This window comes from Aphelocoma coerulescens, chromosome 9 (genome assembly GCF_041296385.1).
Source record: "Aphelocoma coerulescens isolate FSJ_1873_10779 chromosome 9, UR_Acoe_1.0, whole genome shotgun sequence".
NCBI lineage: Eukaryota > Metazoa > Chordata > Aves > Passeriformes > Corvidae > Aphelocoma > Aphelocoma coerulescens.
In genome coordinates, this window is record NC_091023.1 from 14437104 (window position 1) to 14458474 (window position 21371).

The following is a 21371-nucleotide window of genomic DNA, read 5'->3' on the forward strand; positions in this document are numbered from 1 at the left end:
TATATATGAGACTTTTGGTGATTTAATTTAAATACATTGTATCTAGCTTGACTTTATTAGCTTTTTTCCTTTATTGTCAAAAATATTCTTCAATGGTTTTTTTCTAAACAGACAAGTGTGTTTATTCCTAAAACGAGGAGCAAACCAGCATGCCACTGATGAAGATGGGAAAGATCCATTGAGTATAGCAGTGGAAGCTGCAAATGCAGATATTGTAACACTGTAAGTTGTACATTCTGTTTTCTGACTGGACAACTTAGATTTTGCTATTCTGTTTCAAGTTAAAAATACAAGAAATGTCAAAATACCTTAACATAAAAACAGGGGGAGCAAAAGAAAAATCAAATGCACTGTCTGTAGGTGACCTCTTTGATGTGAGATTCAGAAGAGCTTTGTAGGTCTTGCATTGTAGTCTTTTTTGTGATTTAAAGATGACATTGCTCTTTTTGTTTTCTGAATGGCAGGTTGCGTTTAGCAAGGATGAATGAAGAAATGCGTGAATCAGAAGGACTCTATGGGCAGCCAGGTCAATACTCTACTAATAACCACACTGAAATGCAGTATAAGAAGTGTATACAGGAATTTATCAGTTTACAATTAGATTCTTAGTGTCTGAGGGAAATTAAAGATTGCTTCATACAATAATGTTTTTTATAAACCAACACATTCTAAAGCTTTGTTGAAATTCAGTGGTGTGACTTTGTCAGAGTATTTAGGGAACCTAAAAGGAGACTGTTTAAAGAGCATCATTATAGCAGTGTGTTACTACAGCCATGACCACCCTATTCTGCTAGTAGTTGTCCACAGTTTTCTCCTATTGCTGTTCCATTGATATCTGTGTAATGTTAGGATTTACCTGACATTATTTAGTAGCAGCTTTCTGAATCAGTTTGCTCAGAGACAGTTGAAGAGTTCATCTTATTCCAGGACACCATTCTTCTTCCTGTGGAATGGTCCACTTTTTCTTTTTTAAGAAAAAAATGCTTGCACACCAATGTAAAAAATGTACATCAAATATTTCAAACTAACTCCAGACAGAAATAGGAAAGTGTTATTTCCATAAATTTTATTTTTAAATATTTTTATTTGTTAAGATACTAATAAGAAACAGAACAGTCATTCTTAAGTATGTATTTTTGTATGCATAGTATCTTTCCATTTGGTTAAAAAAACAAATAGAAGCTGGCAGATACTTGAGCCAACTCCAACAAGAAAGTAACAAATTATGTTTAATGAATATGTGCAACTTTATTCTCAGGCACTCAGTCCAAATTTACACAATGTTGTGATGTGATACTTGCTTCCATAGGAAGGTAATTTAATATCATGCAAATATCAATAATGAAGGCACACTTGGTTGTGAAGTTAGACAGCTAAAAACACCCTGCTATCCCTGGCAGAAGTGAAAGGGGAACCTTATTTTTAAGGTTGAGTGCTGACTACTCTCAGTTCACTCTTATAAAGCCCTTACGTGTTTCCCATTGATTCGTAAGGATTGGGCAGGGTGGGTGTTACCAGACTGGAGCTGGAATATAGCCAAGGGGCAACACTGAGTCTCATGTTGAAATCCTAGATGAACTCTATTAAATGAACCAAATTTATTTCATTTCTCCTTAAGAACAGGGTTTTTTAAAATTTATTTTTGAAATATAAAATTCAAATTAAAGCAGTAAAAGTACTATAGACACTCAGGCATTCAAATGCTTTCTTTGACAGAGCTACAACTAATTTAAAACCATTTACTTTATTATGAGCTCAAGTGAGCTCAGAAAACATGGCTGCTTATACAAAAAAAAACCTCTATTGCCAGTGTAGCCAAGTTCGATGTAAAGCTGTTTTTGGATACAGTGCCTACTACTTCACTGATAGTCTGACAGTAACAAATACTGAAGTACTTTTGAGTTTCCTCATTTTTATTTTAAGAGGTAAAAATAATTATTATCAGTTTCAAATAGTAAAATGCCTTTAAGAGGTATGTATTTTGGCTCAAAAGCTCTGTGCTATATCATAAATGCATATTTTAGATCATTTAATTGACCTGTCACAAATCCAAAATTATTATAAGCCAGAAAATATGTTTCTATAGTTTGTACAAAAAGCCTCAGTTGGTTACTAAACATTAAAAAATGGTAATTGAAATGCTTCACTCATAACAAATACAGGCACTACATACATGAAAATGTGAAGTAGATGGGGAGACTCTTTTCCCTGATAATTTATTTAAAATAGTATTTAGACACATTCTTCAGTTAGGTTGATGAAATAAAAAGCTAGCAAAGTCTTTCATGGAAAATGTGACCTTTTTATCAGTTTGTATTGCAGTAGAATTTAGAGACTGCAGCTGGTAACAATCTGATCCAGATACTTTACAGCTGGTAAGGTGAGATTGACAGTGAAGAGTAGATTTGCCACAACAGGCAGAGGTTGCCCAAAATCAGGGGGAGGCTTTCATTAGAATAACTTCTGAAATTAAGGCCACAAGCTGTAACACAGAGTCGCAGCCAGGCAAACTTACTGTATCTTTGGATACCACAGGTCTGCCCCCTTCACTTTGTTAGTTATTGAAGTCTCTTTTAAAAGCTGAAGTCAATATTTGAGTGTTCTGAATGTTTGTGTCTGCTGTAGAAGGGTTGTGTCAGTGTAAGCACAAAACCTGTCTGCTGTCATGAGGTATCACACCTTTATGTGGTTTTAAGGGATGCAGGTCTTTTTCACTGCATATACATGTTAAATTATCTTCACTGCCCTTACTTTAGAATTCCAATGTTCCAAAATTATGATTCTAGAATAATAATAATCAAAATAAGGATTTTCAAGACAATTGTGTATTTGCTGGGAGCTATGTGAGGGTAAATATCATTTTATGAGTTTGCTGTCATCAGAGTGAAGCCAACTGCCTATTTGTCAGCTCTAGCAATGCAGCTGATAATTGCTCATGTAGCTAATGGCACCAAAATTTCTAATTTAAATATATTTGGCTGGTTTGAACTACTGAGAGAATGAATATATTGCTTTGCAAGGTACAGTTGGTCTTCCAAAATATTCCTTGAATGGGTACTAGCTGAAACCAGCTTTAAATGTTAATTTCTGGTGGTAAAGCCATATGTACCGTAGTACTGTTTCTGTATAATACTTGAGTGCTCACCTCCTGGTGCTACAGTACGTCTTGCTAACTCTTTGATATTAGCATTGCTACTTTTTCTTCCTACATTTCTTGAATGTATGATGTGTGCCTTTTGAGTTACTCCAGTGTTAAATGGTAAAGCAGTGTTACAGTATTTTTGTACATAGAATCTGCACTTTAGGGAAAACATTGCTTGGAAAGGGAATTTCCAGAATTCAGTTTTAAACTAGAATTTTAAAATAATGATAAGGTTTACAGTATTAAGTATTTTAATGCAACATACAAACTAAAGGGGCACTTTATTTTAGTCTATTTTTGTATGTAATATTTTTGTTATGTAATAGAGTCAAAACTAGAGCCACAATGTATCTTGCAAAAATACCTTTTTTTTCTTTCAAGTTCGTTTGAAAGAACCAAGTATGGCAACTTGAACTGCAGTACTCATTTCACCAGCGGAACCCACTTCTCTATTAAAAGCATAATTGCTTTTGTCACAGAAGCCTAATTCTGCTTTGTGCCCTTCATAGCTGTTCCTTTGGTGAATGTTACAGCTCCGTTCTGTGCTGGTCTCCCAGAGCAAACAGTTCTCACAAGCTGTTTCAATAAAACCTCTCCTGTGCCTGCTTCATCTCTAGAACACAGAATCACAGAATAGTTTGGGTTGGAAGGGACCTTAAAGATCATCTAGTTCCAACCTCCCTGCCATGGGCAGGGACACCATACTTGAAATTAAATCTGAAAACCAAAAGGGAATTTCTCTAGAAGTGACTTTTCCTAGTAGAGCAGTTTTGAATGTATTAATCTTTTAAAGTTTGGGAAGAATTGTGTCACTGCACTGTTAAATATTCCTGGAAGGTCAGTTATTATTTGTGAAAGTGTTTTTAAAAGACTGGAGTCTCATCTCCAAAAGAATAATAGTTTTGACATTGCAAATGTGCATTAAAAAATGGAAAAACAAAACAATGTAACTTTTCCCAGTAGTGCAAACTTTTAAGCACAGAAACATTCTTTTCTTCCACAATCATGTTAGGAAAAAAAATCTTCATATTCAACATACATGATGAGATTTTGGGTTGATTTCTTTGTCATGCTATTAATCAAGCTGTCAGCAAGAAACAGTAGTGCTGGGATCTTGTGTCCTGTGTGGCTGTCTGTGTTGGGAAGACTGTAAAATTTGGATGGCTGCATAGTTCCTGACCCAACCAAATGTTTGATTCATTTAATTCCTTTTGAAGACAAAAGGGTATGGTTAGTGTTTTAAAACAGAACTTGAACTCAAGGCCCAAAATGCTCCAACAGATGAAAGAATGTGAAAATGAATTTTAAAAAGTCCATTTTAAAGTGGCAAAAAAATGACTTGGCAATGACTCAAGAAGTAATCACTCCTGAATGTGTTTTCCTGTGTAGACAGGGAGAGGGAGGGAACACATTTTGGAATATGTTCTAGTAGTAGAGCTGTGTTTAAGCACAAAGGGTGAAGATTAAAAAAAAAAAAAGATTTTTAAGGGAAGTATCATTGTTCTTATAGCTCAAACTGAAAAATGTAATGAAAGATCTAGATGAAATGAATGTAGAAATTTTATATTTGCTGAATACACCAAAATAATTTATGAACAATAGTTTATCTTCTTAAGATTGCTTATATATAAATATATATAATTGCTTGCTGATTATTTCTTTCCTGGAGAGTTCTGTTTGGCTGTAAGAATTCTGATCTCTGTTTCCAAGTAAATCTTTATTTATGCCATAATTCTATTTTTCTGTAGAGAACCTTGGTTAACAGTTCCTTGCAAAAACAAGAATTTTATTCTTTAATGGCTAATAAATATTTTTTTCTTTTTAAGTTGCTTTAAAGTGCTTTACTTTTCCTTTCTAACTCTGAACTTTCCTCTGTGTGGCTGCCTGTGAGGTACTATTTCAGGTATAGTTTGGCTTTGTTTAATTTGCTTCTACAGAACATGCATGCAATTAACCAGTCCCTCAGAGTTCACATCAGCATCACTCCATCTAGAAGCAGTCTTCATACATGAATAAGTGTTACACAGTAATTGTTAGCACAATAGGGCATTTGTACAATGGTGGGTGATGTTGACTATCACAAATGTTTAAAACTGTTTCCTTTTTCTTTTCTACCTAGGAGATGAAATTTATCAGGACATTTTTCGTGACTTTTCTCAAATGGCATCAAATAATCCAGAGAAGTTAAACCGCTTCCAGCAGTCAGATTCCCAGAAGTCTTAAGTATCAAGAAGGAAAAGAACCTGAAGCTTATAGTGCAAGTCTTTTTTCATTATAACAGAATGAATTGTATGCATTTTGTTAGATAGTTTGGATAAAATGACCACTCCAATGTAGCTTTAGATTGTGGTAGCTGGGGAAATGTATGAGTTGGTTTATGTTGTGCAGTACATATACCTCAGCAGCTGAAGATGTTTAAAAGCCCTGAGTACCTGCTAGCTCAGTGTAAACCAGCCTGTTACACGTCCAGCGTTTGCAGCTCGCACTCGGAGGTGGCAGAGCACGGCTGGAGCGCTGCGGGCTCCGACTACAGCATGGTCACAGCAGCTTTGCTACCCAGCATCATCCACCGCCATCTGTCCCCTATTGCCATAGAGAATGTGCCTCTGACAAGAAGGTCTGGGTTGCATTTTCTGGGACTGTTTGGAAGGGAAATTGGGTAATGACTTACTGAGTTGTCCTTCCATTTGTGGGGCTGCAGCTCAAGAGATTCTCTTGTTCCTACGCTGACTGTGGTTAGAGGTAGGCTGTCCATAGCAGATGTGATAACTCCTCCCCTTTTGCAAGCTCTTTCACAGTGGAAGCTCTAGCACCAGGCTGGCCTTTATGCTGGTGACTGCAGGTCAGTCACAAAGGGATATATCCTGGGGACCAAATTCCTAAGAGCAGTCCATTTTCCTTTTATTTTTTGTTTTTCTTCTCCTCTTAAATTAAACTTTCAGTGCAGCAAGTATCCTTCTAAATGAGCATGTGGAACCTTTCATGAAAAATAAACTTAATCCTTTTGGACATGATGTGGGGTTTGTTTGTAGTATTTTGACATGAAAACTTGAAACTTGAGACATGAAAGTAAATATTGAGCCAACAAAGTTTGTGTAGAATATTTGTAAAAAGGCTGTTTCTACTTTTTGCTGTTCTCACTACTAGCCGTAAGCTCAGTATAAGTCTCATGTCTTGCAGCCACCCTAAATTTAGGCCAATCAATCCTTTATATGAGGAAGCAGTAGCCCTTGTATAATCTGCAGTGATGACAATTTGCTTCATTCAGTGGTCAGCCCCACTCTGCCCATGTGCATGTCTAAAAGGCATCTCTAGATATATGCTTTTATATCAGGTTATTTATACCTAGATAATAATCCCCCTAAACCCCAAACCAGCAGATGCAATTCTTTATCCTCTGTGTGTCTGCCCTGTGGAGACAACTTAAGCAGAGTTTTTAGCTGGCATAGTATCAATGTGAGTTTTCAGTGATCCTAATAGCTGTGGCATTATGCTAACCTGCTGTTTAAGTGTATTTAGGAAACGAATTGGCTTTTCTCCAAGGAAAGATAAGCAAAACTGGGATAAACCAAATTGAAATCTGTAAACTATGGTAAATTTTCTGGCATGTTAAATTTTAAGAAGGTATTTCAAACATTTGTAATTTTGCATCAAATGTATAATAATGTATCAAATCTGCATATTGTTATTGCTACAGAATTAGTAGTGTTGTAGAATTGTCCAATGGATTTTATTTCCAAGCAGAAGAATCTTACAAAACAGTTATTGCTTTGTATGTGATCTAATTATGGTAGGAAAAGCAGATTCTGCCCATTTAAAGTGTGTATTTAGTCTGAATAATAAGAAACTTAAGGATATCACTGGTAAGCAGTAATTTTTAGTAAGCTAGTTTTTAAATAGCTATGAAATTATAATATACTTCCTAATCAGCAGTACTTACCAGCAAGTGGGTGTTTTAGTAGATCTTAGAGAAAGTAAGATTCCTGGTGTACAGATGGGACAATGTAAGATATGACTGCAAATTATACACCGTAGACATAGGTTTTTCTAAATGTTTGTCTTTCCCAGCCTGGCTGGCAGGCAGTGTATAGTGTGATTGGCTGGAATGTAAAGCTGCCTAAAGCTTAGTGGCATAATTGCTGTCTCAGTCCAGGCTGCTGGAAAAAAGGTCTGAGACACTTCAAATCTCCACTGGTGACTTCTTCCCTAGCCACAAAAATCTCTCTGACAAATTTTGCAGGATGACTTCTCTAGACTAAAAAGTTGCTTCCCTGTAGCTCTACAGATCCGTGTGTTGCATTCCTGACTTTCATCTGTCTGGGAAACAGTATCAGTCTGTCTATGCTAAGAGATGAATCACACACCTGATTGACAGGTTGTGAGACTTGTCAGGAGCGCTGGAGTTTTAATGGCTCAGGGAGTAGGTGTGTCACTTGTGATCCTGCAGCCTTGTTCCCCTGTCCTTTCAGGTATAGTAGGATGTCCAGTATAAACTGCACTCAGTTAAAGCCTTTTTCAGGTCAGGTGCAGTGGTGACATGTTGCTCATCAGCAGAAATTAAAATACCATTGAGTTACATGGAATGTGTTGATGGCTCAGTCTCACCAGGCTCTGGCAGGCTCCATGTTCCATCCAGAGCCTCTGTGACTCACAGGATTCAGCCCCCAGTAGTGTGATTATCACCATGGCTCTGAAGATCTGGATTCCATATTGAGTGTTGACTCATGTTAATCTTCTGTTCAGTAATATTAAGAAATTCCATTTCTATTACAAAGTGAATCTAAGCAGAATAGTAGGCAATAAGGTTCCATTGTGGGTTAACATCTTGTACTTTGTACCAGGCAATGGAAAGGTTCAATTCCAGTTCATGTTTCTCTGTAGGTATGAAATATAGTAGGTTTTAATTTGTGAGGGACAAAGCAGAATATTCCTAACACATTTAAAAACCATCTTTCACCTGGATTTTTAGTAATTTTCTACATTAGCCTGTTGAACCATAGTATAATATCTTTCCTATTTATAGATCATGTGTTCCAAGCCTCTTGAAACAACAAATGTTGAGGAAGTCAACATGCATTCTAAAGCTTCTTGATTTCAGAGGGGTAACTTACATCCATTGCATGTTGATTAAAATAGTGTCTGTGGTGGCTCATTAGTGGTATCAATTGTTTTGACCGGTCATAAGGTTTCATGTTTTCAATTAATGTCAGTATAGTGCATATAAACTTAAATTTCTGAATTTTCATACTGAATTATGCCACTGCTTGTGTTAGTTGGAATTTGTTCACTTGAATTTGGGTGAAAGCAGTAGATGGTAGAGGTATTTCTTTGCTTTCACAAACAGCCCACATTGCAATCTGATGGATGCATGTTCCAGGTGCTCATTAGTACATTGTGGACTTCAGGCTCTCTGCCCACTAGAACCTAATCCCGGAAGTCACTGATACCAGTAGCAGTCTTTCCACTGGTTTTGGAGATTTTGGATTGTACCATTCATGGCTTTTAATGTTAGAGTGCTAAAGGACCTTGTATTAATACTGCATTTTTCACTCTGGGGGGTTTTATATTTTACCTGTTTTTATACTGAGCTGAAATAGTTTTAGAAAATGCAACCAGACCTTCCAACTGCTGTCAGCAAATCCCCTGTACAAGAGGAAGTTTCTCCTGTTTTGCATTATGACATCAGTACACGTGTGTTGTCCAAATGACTAGCTCTCCAAGACACAGAAAAAACTTTGTAGCACTAAACTAAAAAGGTGAGAACTAGAACAAGCAGAGGGTTGATGCCATGTTTCCAGGACTTCGGTGCTTCTCTGCAGCCATCTGTTTTAAATTGTGGATGTTACCTCTGTTGCTTCATCTTGAGAATCTCAAATAACGCAGTGACTAGGAAATGACCCTTTGATGAAACTGCAAATAATAATAATATGTAAGTACAAAGGACGTGATATTTTCACAGTGTCAAAAGGACTGAGCTGATTATTCTGATTCTTTATTACACAAAGTATTATGAGAATCGATTTTTCAGGCTACAATCTCTGCCCATTTGTTATAGACACTTTTTCCCAAGTTAAGAGTTTATGGCTTGTGCAGCCTGACAGCCAACATGCCTTGCTGCCGTGCTTACACAAAGGTACAGTTTTAAAACAGGGACAACTCTGGAAAGGCACTACTGGGGAAAAGGATGAGTGTACCACTTTGGTATATCCCCTTTCATATGCTTGCTTTATCTTTCTGTGTACAGTATTTTCTTGTTTCTCTTCCCATGGAAGGAGATGATAGAGGAGGAAAATTCCACTCACTTTTCTGTTAGGATCCTGAGTTTTCCATGTTTTGACAGAAATCGCCAAGAAATCATTGTTTCCTCAAGCAGAGACGTTACACTCTCCGAAATAATGAACTTTATTTTTCTCTCTGCGCGTTCCTCTGTACTCGGTGTTTTATAAGCATTCCAGCAGTGAAATGTAAAGAACCCTTCCCCCTCTAAGCTGTAACTGTACGGATTGTATACCCCGCCCTCCTTCGCGTTATGTACGGCTGTAGACTTTGTATCTAAAACTTGACTGTAGTTTCTGTAGTCTGTCGTTGTCCAGAGGCGGCCCGGCCGCGTCCCCGCCCTGCAGTTGGGCCGTGCCCGGCTCGGGGCGGGCGGGGCCGTGCCGGGGCGGGGCCGTGCCGGGGCGGGGCGGGGCCGTGCCGGGGCGGGGCGGGGCCGTGCCGGGGCCGTGCCGGGGGCGGGGCCGCCCCGCCATGGCGGCGCTGCGGGGCTCGGCGCGCCGGGGCTGGGTGCGCTGCCCGCAGCCCGCGGCCCTGGCGGCGGCCGCGGCCGTGGCCGTCTGCGCCTTCTACTACCTGGGCGGCGGCGGCGAGACCTTCTCCAGCGCCACCCGCCGCCTGCGCGCCACGCCGCCCGCCCCGGCCGGCCCGGGGCCCCGCGGGCTGCACCTCCTCTTCATGTTCACGAAGGCGGAGCGCAGCCCCGCGCTCCGCGACAAGGCGCAGGCGGCGCTGCGCTCGCTGCTGCGGCACGGCCGGCTGGGCGCCGCCGATGTGCTGCACCTCCACCTCGTCACCGAGGGCGCCAGCCGGGACATCGGCCTCGGGCTGCTGCGGGACCTGCTGCGCGGAGCCGCCTTCCGCCACCAGGTGCGCGGGGGGCCGAGGGGCGGGCCGGGCCCGCGGGGAGAGAGCGGGGGGCTCTGCCGGGGCGTCCTGTGTGGTCTTCCCGCGGGACACTGGGAACAGCAGTCCAGCGGGAAGGAGCTCCCTCAACTAACTCCCAGCTCCCATTGCTCCCTAGTCTCGGGAATCTTGAGGGGCTTGTTCTGCATCCCCGCGGCTGCTGCTAGAGGGTAGGGAGGTGTCCTGGTGCAGCTCAGTGATTCTCAGGTGGGACTGGGCAGCAGCGTGGCCTGGGAACAGCTCCGGCACTCCGCCTGTGCTGGAGAAGAGCCGTTACTCTAAGCAATGCTGCTCTCCTACAAACGCTGTTGGTAGTCCTGCTTCAGCATCTCGACACGAGGACCACGTGTGCTTATATCTCCATGGCTTCCCGATCAGAAGAGGAGGTTGGCCTGCTGGTAGTGGCTCTTGAGAGCGGGAGTGGAGTGCCTGCAGGGGCTGGAGAGCATCCACGTGTGAATGTTTCTACTGCCAGGGAAACGGTTCTGCCTCCCAAAACCAGCCAGTGCAGTTCATGTAAAATCAGGCTTTTCTTGCATTAAATGGGTTTCTGAAAACTGGAGGGTTGTTAAGTTCAGAGATTCCAGGTAACGTGGACTCCCCTGTCCTGAGGTGCTGCTGCAGAACATTGCTTGAAAGTGTCCCCTAGTCCTGCTGTAACTTTTATTGCTCATATTTCCTGTATTTCATATTAGCTGAACTCTGCCAAGACGTAACTCTAAGTGTAACCTTAACATTGTTCATACAGACACTTTCCTGGTAAATAATCTTACCACTTGTTTTCTTTAAACAAGCCCTTTCCTAGTGCTGGCCCTCAGTCAGGTCATGTACCCATGATGGGACACCCACACCATGCAGCAGTGCTTGGCTGTCTGGAAGGCGTGCACAGCTCCCTCAGGAGGATTCCTGCACTCCACAGCGGGGTGGACTGACTGCCCCATGATGGTGCAGTGCTGATGTGGTGCAACAGCGCAGCTCAGGTTTGTGGTATTGTGCCCCCTGGAATGGGAGGACCCCCAGGCCACTATGGTGTCTCCATTCTTTGCTGTCACCCCTTAATGTGTGGCTGCCTTACTGCCATCTGCCCCTCTGGGAAAGAAGCTTCCCTGCAGGCAGCCTTGCCAGCCTCACTTCTCCAGGGCAACATGGGCTGGGAGTTGGAGGCGTGAAGTGATTTGTCTGTTATGGATGGGCCCCTGTCTGTAGGTGCCTGTGGAGTCACAGTGAAACCTGATTTCCTGGGTGTAAGCAGGCAGCATGATCTGGAGGACTCAGGTGAGATCTCACTGAGATCTGCTCAGTGGGACAGCTTCTTCCCTCTTTCCTGGCAGACCCCGATGTATCCTGGTTTCACTGGCTAGCCTATGGTTGGCACTATGATTTGGATCAGTCGTTTTTCTGCTTTTAGGTACAGAGCAGAAGCTGTTCTGCTTCTCAAACATGCAGCCTTGCCCCTAATCCTGTGCCAGTTTCTGGAATACCAGCAGATGAGAGCACCTCTTTATTCTTGCTGTAGCCTACCCCATTCCTCTTTTTTACTAGGAGGGAACTTCTGCCTACCTTGGACTTTGGGTACTGCTGTTAATGTTAAAGGTGATTGATACTGATGTTCAAGTAGCTCCAGCAGTAACCCATCTCCACCCTGAGACCTCTTGTTTACTGCTTTTCTTGGTGTGTGCAGAACACTCTCCTGGTTCTTACGCTGTTTTCCTAGCACAGGCCCAGAGATAATGCTTGATAAAGTGCTCGGGGGGCACTGAGGCAGGACTGATAAAACCCCCTGAACTTTTTCTTCATGAGGAAGCGATTCAGGCCCCGCTTCTGAAACTGCCCTTGCCCTCACATCCTGGCAAAGCTGGGATCAGTTGGCTCCTCTGTTAGAGTGAAGCCCAGAGTCAGACATGGATCGTAACCTTTGGGGAAGGTTGTGGGCAGCTTTTCTCTCTCCCTAGGCAGATTCGGTAACTTTCAAAGTCTCCTGGAGACTGAAGCAGCCGGCTGGAGCCCGGGGCCAGTGTGCGGAGAGTGAGCGCAGAGGGGCTGTGGGGTGCAGGCGGTGGGTGCGTGGCAGCAGCGTAGGCACCGGACCCTCCCGGCAGGGCAGGGCTGTCCGGGCGCGGGCAGTCGCTGCGTGGCGTCCCCCCTGCTCTGGCTGTGCAGATGTGTCCCAGCTGTGCCGCCGGGAGCGCGGCCGGGCGGCGGCAGCAGAGGGAGCTCGTGCTCCGCGTGTGCGGCCGGGAGGCGGCGGGAGGACCCAGCCCGCGGCCGTGCTGCCCGTGCGGGGCCCCGTGGGGGCTCTTACCGGGGCTTTGTGACAGCAGTGGCAGAGACCGTGTCCCGCACGCGGGTGGCAGGGGAATCTCTGCAGCCTCTCCCGCCCCTCGGCCAGCGGGAGGTGCCCGGCAGCGAGCCTGGACCGGCCTCGGCCGACACTGCTTACAGAGAGCCCCCGCTCGCCCCGTTTCCTGCCACTCCAGGCTGTGTGCTGTGACTCCTTGTGCGATTCCTATCGCTTATTGATTCCATTTCCCTGCCGCAATACGAACTACACGTTCGGCTCTCTACTTATCCTGGTTCCCTGTTCAGATGAGCCCCACGAAGGATGCTGCTGGGGTGGTTGCTTGGGTGGCTGTAACAACACGCTGTGCTTGTGGAGACCTGCGAGGAGACCCGACATGGAAAAGGAGGGAAAGTTAAAGGGAAAAGAAATGCAGGTTGTTTTTTCCTAGTGAATCAATAGAAAGGGCCTTTTATCAGTGCGGGACGTGTGTTTATAATACTGTGTTTGTACAGGAAACCCCTAGAACTTACTTTTCTTAATGTCCTCAGTAAATGTGGTCAGATTTAGCTACAGGGATTTACTAAAAGCTGTTACACAAATAAATAATGAAGTACAAAATTAGCAGCAGATCAACAAGCTGTGCTAAAGTCAGTAGTGAGAAGGGAGGAAGCCCTCACAGTCCCAGAGAGGCGACCTGGCCTGTGGCTACGGGAGAAAATTCAGCTGTTCAGGAGTTTGCTTTGCAGAAGTACAAAAGGGTGAGCAAAAGACACATTTTCCTGTTTTCTTTGGCAGGAGTGGGAAGGCAGATGATGCTGTGTCTGGAGTTTCAGGAGTATCTCTCCCATAACTTTTGTCCACTGGTGCTTGGCAGTGTGCTCACTTCAGAGGTGACTGGAGTTGGTTTGACATTTTTCCCCCTTTCCTACATACTGTACACACCTCAGGCTGCCTTTGCTGGATGCAGAAGGCTGGTTACAGGTGCTATATTTCTCTTCCATGCTTCTCCAGTCCAGCCAGACCCCAAAGCTGCCCGTGCCGAGCTGGGCTGGGAGCAGAGCATCATACATTCCCATGCTGGTGGTGCTCAGTTCCATGCACAGGCTGTCAGCGTCTTTGCACCTGGAGAGTAGTGGTGGCTTGCTTGTTTGGTCACCTGGGGTGGCTGCTGTCCTGCTCATTACAGCCGGTGTCACCACGATGGCACAACCAACCACGCAGCTTGGCAGGGCCAGGGCGAGGTGCTGCCTAATGGTACCAGTAACAGAGTTTACTCCCCTGCAGTGTCTTGGGGGCTATGCTGTGCTATCCAAAGCCAGGTGTGGCTCCTGATGAGCTCTCCCAATGCACTTTCCTGGTACACGTTGTTCTGTGTTTTTCCTGCTGTTCTGCTGCAGGCCTTGGCTCGGAGCCCAGCAGCCGGGACAGCAGCAGCGGGGCCGCCCCGCCGAGGGACGTGCTGGCCACAGAGCCTGCATGAGGGCTCCTGGCTGATGGCAAGGGCCGGGGCCAAGCGTGGGTGTTTAGGGCGCCCTCCCCAGGACGGGGCCATAGGGACTCAGCTGTGCCGGTCCTCCAGTGGTGCCCTGCCGTAGGCTCAGCCATCCTGGCCAGTGCCAGGACAGGTCCCTCACCTCACCATGTTCAGCATACTGAGGTGCCACGAGCACAGGCCTGCTTCCAGCGAGCTCCTCTCTGCTGTGAGAGCACTTTGGTCTGGGCAATGTGTTCTGCAAAAGGCTGTGGAAGGAAGAACCTCCAGACTGCTCACTGCCTCCATCTCTGCACCCTCCTTGCTGGGCATTGAAGCAGCCCCTTGTGCACCCCATAGAGAGGATGGTCATTGCACCAGCACAGGCTCCAGAGCCACCTTCTCCTCTGAAGCATTTGGCTTGGTCTATGTTTTCTTTTAATTAAAAAAAAAATTTAAAAAGCAAATGCTCTATCCTGCATGTTTTAACTGTATAGTGCAGGGCCTCTTGTTCTTAAGCAGATGAAGTTTTAGTAGGGAAAAGAAGTGACACATAGAACCGTTGAAAAGGACCTACAAAGATTGTGGTTTGAGTTCCCTTTTGAGGGCAGGGCCAACTTGTGGAAGTGTCTTGGCATCCCGCAAAGAAGGAGGATAGGTTCCCCTATCTAAAATTCAAGTACTGCTGCAATGTCATGTCCTCGCTGGACTTTAGCTCCAACGAGGCTTTTCCTGCTTTCCCTGACCTGAAGAAGGCAGCGTGACCTCAAGTTTCCACACTCAAGTTCCTGCACTCCCCCTTATCTGCACCGGGGTCATGTCCCTCATCTCTCCTAATTATCCTCAAAATCCCTCTCATTATCTTTTGTGATTCAGTGACCTGTATCCTTCTGTGGGTATAACAAGCTGCATGAAAGTTCCTGTTCATTGGACTTTGAAGCTTGTAAAATTTCAGTAGCTGATAAGGTGCATTTGGGGTTGCTCCTGTTTCTGGGACATAGCCACGGCTGGCACAGGCATGCCAGAGCCCCTGCTGGTGCATGGGCTCCCGCAGGGCTGGGGGATGCAGAGCAGTGCTGGCTGAGCACCAGCAAAGTTCCAGCACAGGCAGGCTGAGATTCATCTACAGAAGTTGCTTGGCACTGCTGTAGCTCCTGATGTTTGGATTTTCATCAGCGTGCTGCAGCCTGTCCTCCCTTTCCCCCTGCAGCCCTGACAGGACGTGCTGCAGAGCTTGCCTCCATGCCGGGCTGAGGAGCAGGAAATCCGGGCTGTGTCCCTGGCCCTGTCATAGCCTGCCTCTGTAGCAGGGAGCAAGCCTTGGTCCTCAGGGTAAGTGACGTGGTCTGGCTTGGCTCTAATCAACAGGATACCAGAGCCTGGAGCAAACTGTCGCCTCTTCTGATGCACTCCATATGGGAGACCAGATATGTGCTTGCATCAGGCAGTGGGAACAGACCAGAGAAATACCCCAAAACATGGAGCACACTTATTTGTGTGAGAGGGTTCAAGTCTCTGCTCACCTTACACGAAATGGCTGTAAAAGTCCTTCCCTCCTTTCTCTGCACTTGACTGGTTGTTGTGTCATGAGGATGCGTCAAGAGGATGTGCAGCCAGGCCCCTTTGTGTAGCTGCAGTGCCACCAGCACTATTTGTGCTTTAACAGCCTCCCCCCTCTCCTTGTGCTGGCTGGGGCTGAACAAGGGCTGCTGGAGCTGGGCCTGTCCCCAGAAGCGGCGGCTGAGCAGTGTTTCCGGTGTCTCTGCCAGGTAATAGTCCATGATGTGAATGAGCTGACAGAAAAGCTGTTTCCCATCGTTGAGGCCATGCAGAGACACTTCAGCGCTGGATCGGGGACCTACTACAGTGACTCCATCTTCTTCCTGTCAGTTGCAATGCATCGCATCATGCCCAAAGGTAGGTCTCTGCTGTGCTGCCTCCAGCAACACAGGCTCTGTTTCTCTTCTGCACAGAGATGTTATCCGGTGCTATTTGAAACACAAAGTTAATAAACTTTTGGGGTGGTCTCCTGGGATTCTCCTCCTTCCTGCAGAGTGATGGACCCATCAGTCCAAGACCACATGCAGGTCTCCACTGGCATGAGTGACAGGAGGTTCTCCTTGTCATATGGCAGCTGGCCCTGCCCTTATGCCCTGGGATGGTAGGAGAGGTGAGACAGGAGCAAGCAGGCCTGTTCTGTGTGTGTTTACAGCCCCCTTCCCCTTGCGGTGCCAGCAGAAAGAAGTGTTGTGTGTCTGTGGTGTAGCTGTGCACTCTTGAGCATCAGCAGGGAGTAGTTGTCGAGTCTTGCCTCTTGGCTTTAGGGAGCTTTTGGAAACTTTGCTGATTGACAGCCACTGATTACTTAAGTTTCCTTATTGTGCCTCTGCTGTTATCAAGTGCAGAAACAGCGAGAAATCTGCAGGAAAAAAAGGCAGGTGGCAGAAGGGACTTGGCTCAGCTGATGCCATTTTCCCCCATGGCTGTGTGCAGTTGCCTCTCGTGGAACCAGCATCCTGTCCAGTCTTTGGTTGCACAAGTAGAGTGTTGCATCCTTGGGCTCCGAACCCCTTCACCAGAGCTCCTGCAGCCCTACTTGTCCATTCCCAGTGCTGGTCCCTGAGCTCTCCCTGTCAGCTGCCTTGCTGGTCTGACGCACTGGTGATGGCAGCAGCCCTTCCTGGGCTGGTCACTTGTCCTCCTTGGGCATGGCAGGCTGTGGGTGGCAGTGGTGGCAAGGAGCCCCGGGACCCTGCCTGGCCATACACCTGGCCCAGGAAGAGGTGACCAGCCTCTCAAAGTTGTTTGTGGATGTCATACAATGGTGGCCTATTCCCACATGTGTGCATGTTCCCAGGGCTAGCACCGGTGGCACCAGCAGCTTCCTTGGCATCTGAGCCTCTGCCCAGCTGTAATACTCCCTGCAGACTTCCTCCCATGGGTCTCAGGTGCACTCTTGCTGAGATGTGAGCAGATACACCTATCCCATGCCCCTGCTGAGTCCTGTCCCAGTTTGGCTCTACCCAGGAGTTCCTACCTCTGCTCTGCTTTGTGAGCCTTCCTTTGTCCTTTGTGGACTTGCCCCTGTCCTCCCTGCATGGCCATCCCACACTAGCTCATTAAACAGAGGGGCAGTGGTGGCCCTGAGGGTCCCATCCAAGCTCACTGATCATTACTCTGTGGGCTCCAGCAAATGTGCTGTACTTGGCTCTCCCTCAGACTTGGGTAATTTTGTGTGTGTCTGGTGCTGTCTGCACTGTGAGCACTTTGAAGTACACTGCATACAAATGATGGTATTAATGCTATCTAATTCACTCCTCCTGATTCCCTACTCTGTCTTTACTGTGTGCTAAAGATATCCCTGTCGTGCTGCCTGCCAGCAAGAAGCTGCTCAGTCTTAAATGCCTTTTCTCAGTTCATCAGCCCATGAGGCATCTCATCTCTTGGAAAGCTTGTTTGCTCTCCCTCAGCCTGACAGGGCTTTCAATGGTCTGTTTGGGGCACAGGATGTTTAAAGAGGCATTTTTACAGTTTCATGAGTTTAGTTTTTGTTTCAGAAGCTGCTAGTAAAGCTGATTTATATTTCCCTTGCAAGGGAGGTCAGGTTTACTGTGCTGGGTGCCTGGTGATTTATGGGGCTGGCAGGGCTTGCTGGCCCCCTCCCTGTGCAGCCGGCACCGAACAGGAGGCATCAGGAAAGGCTGCAGCTCTGCTGCCCACTCACAGGCTTGCAGGTGATGTGAGAATGGTGCTGGGCTTCTGCTGCCCTCCTCACTCTGACAAGCCAATATCTACTGGTCTGAAGAAGTCACTTTGGAAAGCTGGAGCAGGAAGGACCAAACCTTCTTTTTCAAGCAGTGTTCCCATTATTCCTGGTGCATTTCTTTGCCATTTCTTCTGCCTTGAATGCTGTATTCTGCCCTGAGTGCTGTGTCTTTTTGTGCATCTCTCCAAGCACATCTGGCTCCATAGCATTAGCACCACTTTTTTGTGGAATCCAGATCTGATTGGAAGCTTGAGCATCCTCTAGCAGAAATGAAGGCCCTGATCTGAATATTAAACTGTCTGGTGTGTTCCTTTGCATTTACATTAATCAGTCTATAGGAGTTTTTTTCAGTAGCAAGCAACCTTTGTACTAGAATTGCCTGGCTTTAGTTTACCAAATACATAATTTTTTGAAGGGAGGCATTTCGACACTATCATGACTTAGTGGTTTGTTTGGAGCCTATGGGTTGTGACAGGGCATTGACTTTGCAGACTGATGGCACTGGAAACTGAACACCAGGTTATTTTTATTTTTTTAGGGCCTTTTTTCAGTCATATATTTGCTCCATGCACATTGCACTGAGGGTAAATGAGGTTTGCCACTCAGCTGCTGTATTGTTTACTGTTGCTTGGGATCTTTGCCCAAAAAACTTTCAATCTAAAACCTGCAGCTGCCAAGTTATAATATAACAGCTTCTTAGCTGGTGTAAATCATGGAACACTCTTGCCTTAAATGTCTTACATCAGTGGAGTTAATCTGATTTAAACCAGCTGGGGAGTTGGTATGCAGCATGCAGAAGTGCAGACTGCATAACTCTTGTCTGTGCTCGAGGCTCATAAATCCCATTTTAATGTGGTGTGGCCAGGCCTGGGGAGCTGGAGCGGGGCTTGATCCATCAGAATGGTTCTGCAAGGGAGGGGAGAAGATTGATGGGAAAGTTACACAGAGAGGACAAGCAGGTTCAGGCTTAGAAGGAGCTGCCAGGATGAGGACAATGCCAGCATGAAATGGTCTTGAGACTTGCAGATCAGTGCAAGGAGGAGGAGGGAGGACAAAGACCCGGACCTTTTCACTTTCCTTTTCAGTATACCCATCCAGAGGGGCCCTCTCCCTTCCTGACTGGCTTCGATCCCTCTATTACTTGGCATTTTAGCTGTGTAACTGCAGGGGGCCCAGCAAGCTTTTTATCACTCTTCTATGGATACATGAAGGAGTAATGGCTGGGCAGGTCTGCCTGGCAGGCAAGGTCTGGGGACAGACTCCTGGTACCACAAGTGGGGGGAGGAGGAGTTGAGGTGACAGAAGGGCAGCCTGGGAAAGCTGGAAGCTCCCCAGGGAATTCTTGGCTGCCATTCTTGGCCCAAGTCAGGTAGTTTTCAGAAAAAAATTGTTTAGCAAGTGGTCATCCTCAGCAGCTGGTGGGCCAAGGGAGAGCCAGCAGCATGCAGCAGCTTGGGTAGAGCTTTGAAAACTGCCATTTAGTGTTCAACTCCATTGGTGTTGCTGATGGTGCTACAGCAAGATGGCCCTGTGGGAGAATAAGGAGCAGAGGGAAAAGGAGACATGACACAGAGGCAGCTTTGTGGCTTATCTCTGCCAACTTGGACAGAGGAGTGGAGTCCATTAGCTCAGGGGAGGCTCTGAAACCTGGCTGATGGCACCGTGCTTCACATGGGGTGAGGGTATTTAGAAGAATTGACTGAAGATGGTATTTGACAAATTGGAGGCAGCAGGGTTTCCTGGCTGGGACAAACAGCTAGCTGTGTTCATGGGGAGTAGCAGCATCTCTGGGCATGGTGACCTCCTCCCCCCTGGCAGCATGAGCAGGAGTTCTCAGGGTTTCTCTCTCACTGTCCAGCCCAGCCTGAAGGCAGAAGCTGTGATGAAGGGTGGGAAGATGAGCACGGGTTGCAAAGGGCCCCTGGGCTCTGCTGGTTGTGAAGTTAGCCCTCATGCAGCATGCTGCATCTTCCAGGTGCTGAAGATGCACCTGGGTACTTGCTGCCTGAAAACTCTGGAGCTTGTTCTGCAGGTGAATTTGGTAAAGCTGTTCATCAGAGGCTTGTAGGGGAACTAAGCAGCAGTGGGAGAAGTGGGTAAGTTTCTGTGTGGCTAAACAAAGATGTGGAACTATGAGGAAGGGGAACAGAATGGAACTGATCATTATGTGTTGCTGAAATTTATGGCATATCAACATAGTCTGTTGGTAAAAAATGAAAGAGGTTTAGAGAGGGCAGTGGCTTCTGTGTGGAACGAGCCTGGCTGACTGGGACCCTCCAGTCTGGAAGGGGGCTGGCTGAGGGGGTTATGGTGTGGTCCATGATGCCACACGAGGCAGAAGTTTGTACAAGAACTGGGAGACATCAAAGTTGGTGAGAAGTGTGTTCAAAACAGTGTGGTGATCTGTGGAGCTCGTTGCTACAGGATGTTGTAGGTGCTGGGCTGCCTCATGGATGAGGGAATCACGGCCAGCTGTGTGATGGACAGCAAGCCTTGGTGTGCCCTGGAGCTGCCAGCTGTGCAGGAGCACGTCGGGAGGGACACAGCTGGGGGTAGTGGGAGGAAGCAGGGGTGGCTGCTGTGGATGAATAAGCAGCACTGTGCCTGGGGAAGTGACTGCCAGCAGGGATCTGTGCCTTTGGCTTCATAGCGGGTGTCCTGACAGTGCCTGTGACACATCAGGATCAATGGAAAGTCCAGTGGTCTCCCTGGCCTCAGCCTCTGAACAAGGCAATTTCTCCAGTTCATTATCAACAGCTGTACTGATTGTTAAGCATAGAGCAGATTATAATGGTGTTTGTCTAAGCAGCCTGATAATGACCAAGCCCCAGTCGCTTGGGGTTTGGTCTGCTTGCAGCAGGATCCAGCTGCTGGCTCCGGCTTGGTCTCCCACGAAACTGATATCAGCCTTTGTCTGCTCTGGGACTACCAGCCCAGAGACAGAGGCCTCTGTGAACATCAGCTTATGCCTTTCCCACCGAGCAGAGCTGGAGGGAAGGCAAAGGCCAGCCAGGAGATGTGTTGGAGCAGGCACTGAGCGGTGCTCTGCTTTCTCAGGGTACTTTGCCTGTGCCAAGGCCGGGCACCTGGAGCACTCCTGCCACTGGCTGTGAAGGTGGAGAGCCTGGGAGCTGGGGGAAGGAGTTAAGCACAGGGGTACCAGGAAAACAGTCTGTGTACAGGAATAATACTGTGACAAGTAACTGTCTTCTGCTTGTGTCCTTCTGGAAAAGCCCACAGGCAGCATCCTGCAGACACTGTTGATTGCTTTTGTAGGGATGTGTGCATGAGGATTCAACGTTCCATCCGCACTATTTGAATCATAGCACAGGATTGCCCAGGTCAGACGCTGTTTGGGGTGCCAGGTGCCCATGTGTGATGTGTCCCCTCAACAGCACCCATGTGCAGAGTTATGCTGCCCACATCCTGTGTCACACAGGGCATCAGAGTTCTCTGGGGTGGAGCCTGGCAGAGGGACATGGGGAGGCATCACTCCCTTCTTCCTCCTGTCAGCTGCGGAGCAATTCCT

At 46.5% G+C, this 21371-nt stretch overlaps 2 protein-coding genes across 5 annotated transcripts in view; both read left to right on the top strand.

Annotated features, from left to right (window-relative positions):
* ACAP2 (ArfGAP with coiled-coil, ankyrin repeat and PH domains 2) overlaps positions 1–9710 on the top strand; it is a 63933-nt gene extending 54223 nt beyond the window's left edge. For all 3 annotated transcript variants that reach the window (XM_069024234.1, XM_069024237.1, XM_069024235.1), the window contains 3 exons: positions 112–222; positions 465–526; positions 5262–9710. In XM_069024234.1, coding sequence (XP_068880335.1) covers positions 112–222; positions 465–526; positions 5262–5365 — 277 coding nt within the window. In that variant the 3' untranslated portion in view covers positions 5366–9710. The remainder of the gene's footprint in view (positions 1–111; positions 223–464; positions 527–5261) is intronic.
* A 179-nt stretch (positions 9711–9889) lies between these two features.
* XXYLT1 (xyloside xylosyltransferase 1) overlaps positions 9890–21371 on the top strand; it is a 33648-nt gene continuing 22166 nt past the window's right edge. Inside the window, exons 1-2 of one of the 2 annotated variants that reach the window (XM_069024052.1) lie at positions 9890–10288; positions 15846–15993. In XM_069024052.1, the coding sequence (XP_068880153.1) occupies positions 9893–10288; positions 15846–15993 (544 nt within the window). In that variant the 5' untranslated portion in view covers positions 9890–9892. Of the gene's footprint in view, positions 10289–15308; positions 15409–15845; positions 15994–21371 lie in introns of those variants that run through there. The other variant, XM_069024053.1, reaches the window with a different exon arrangement.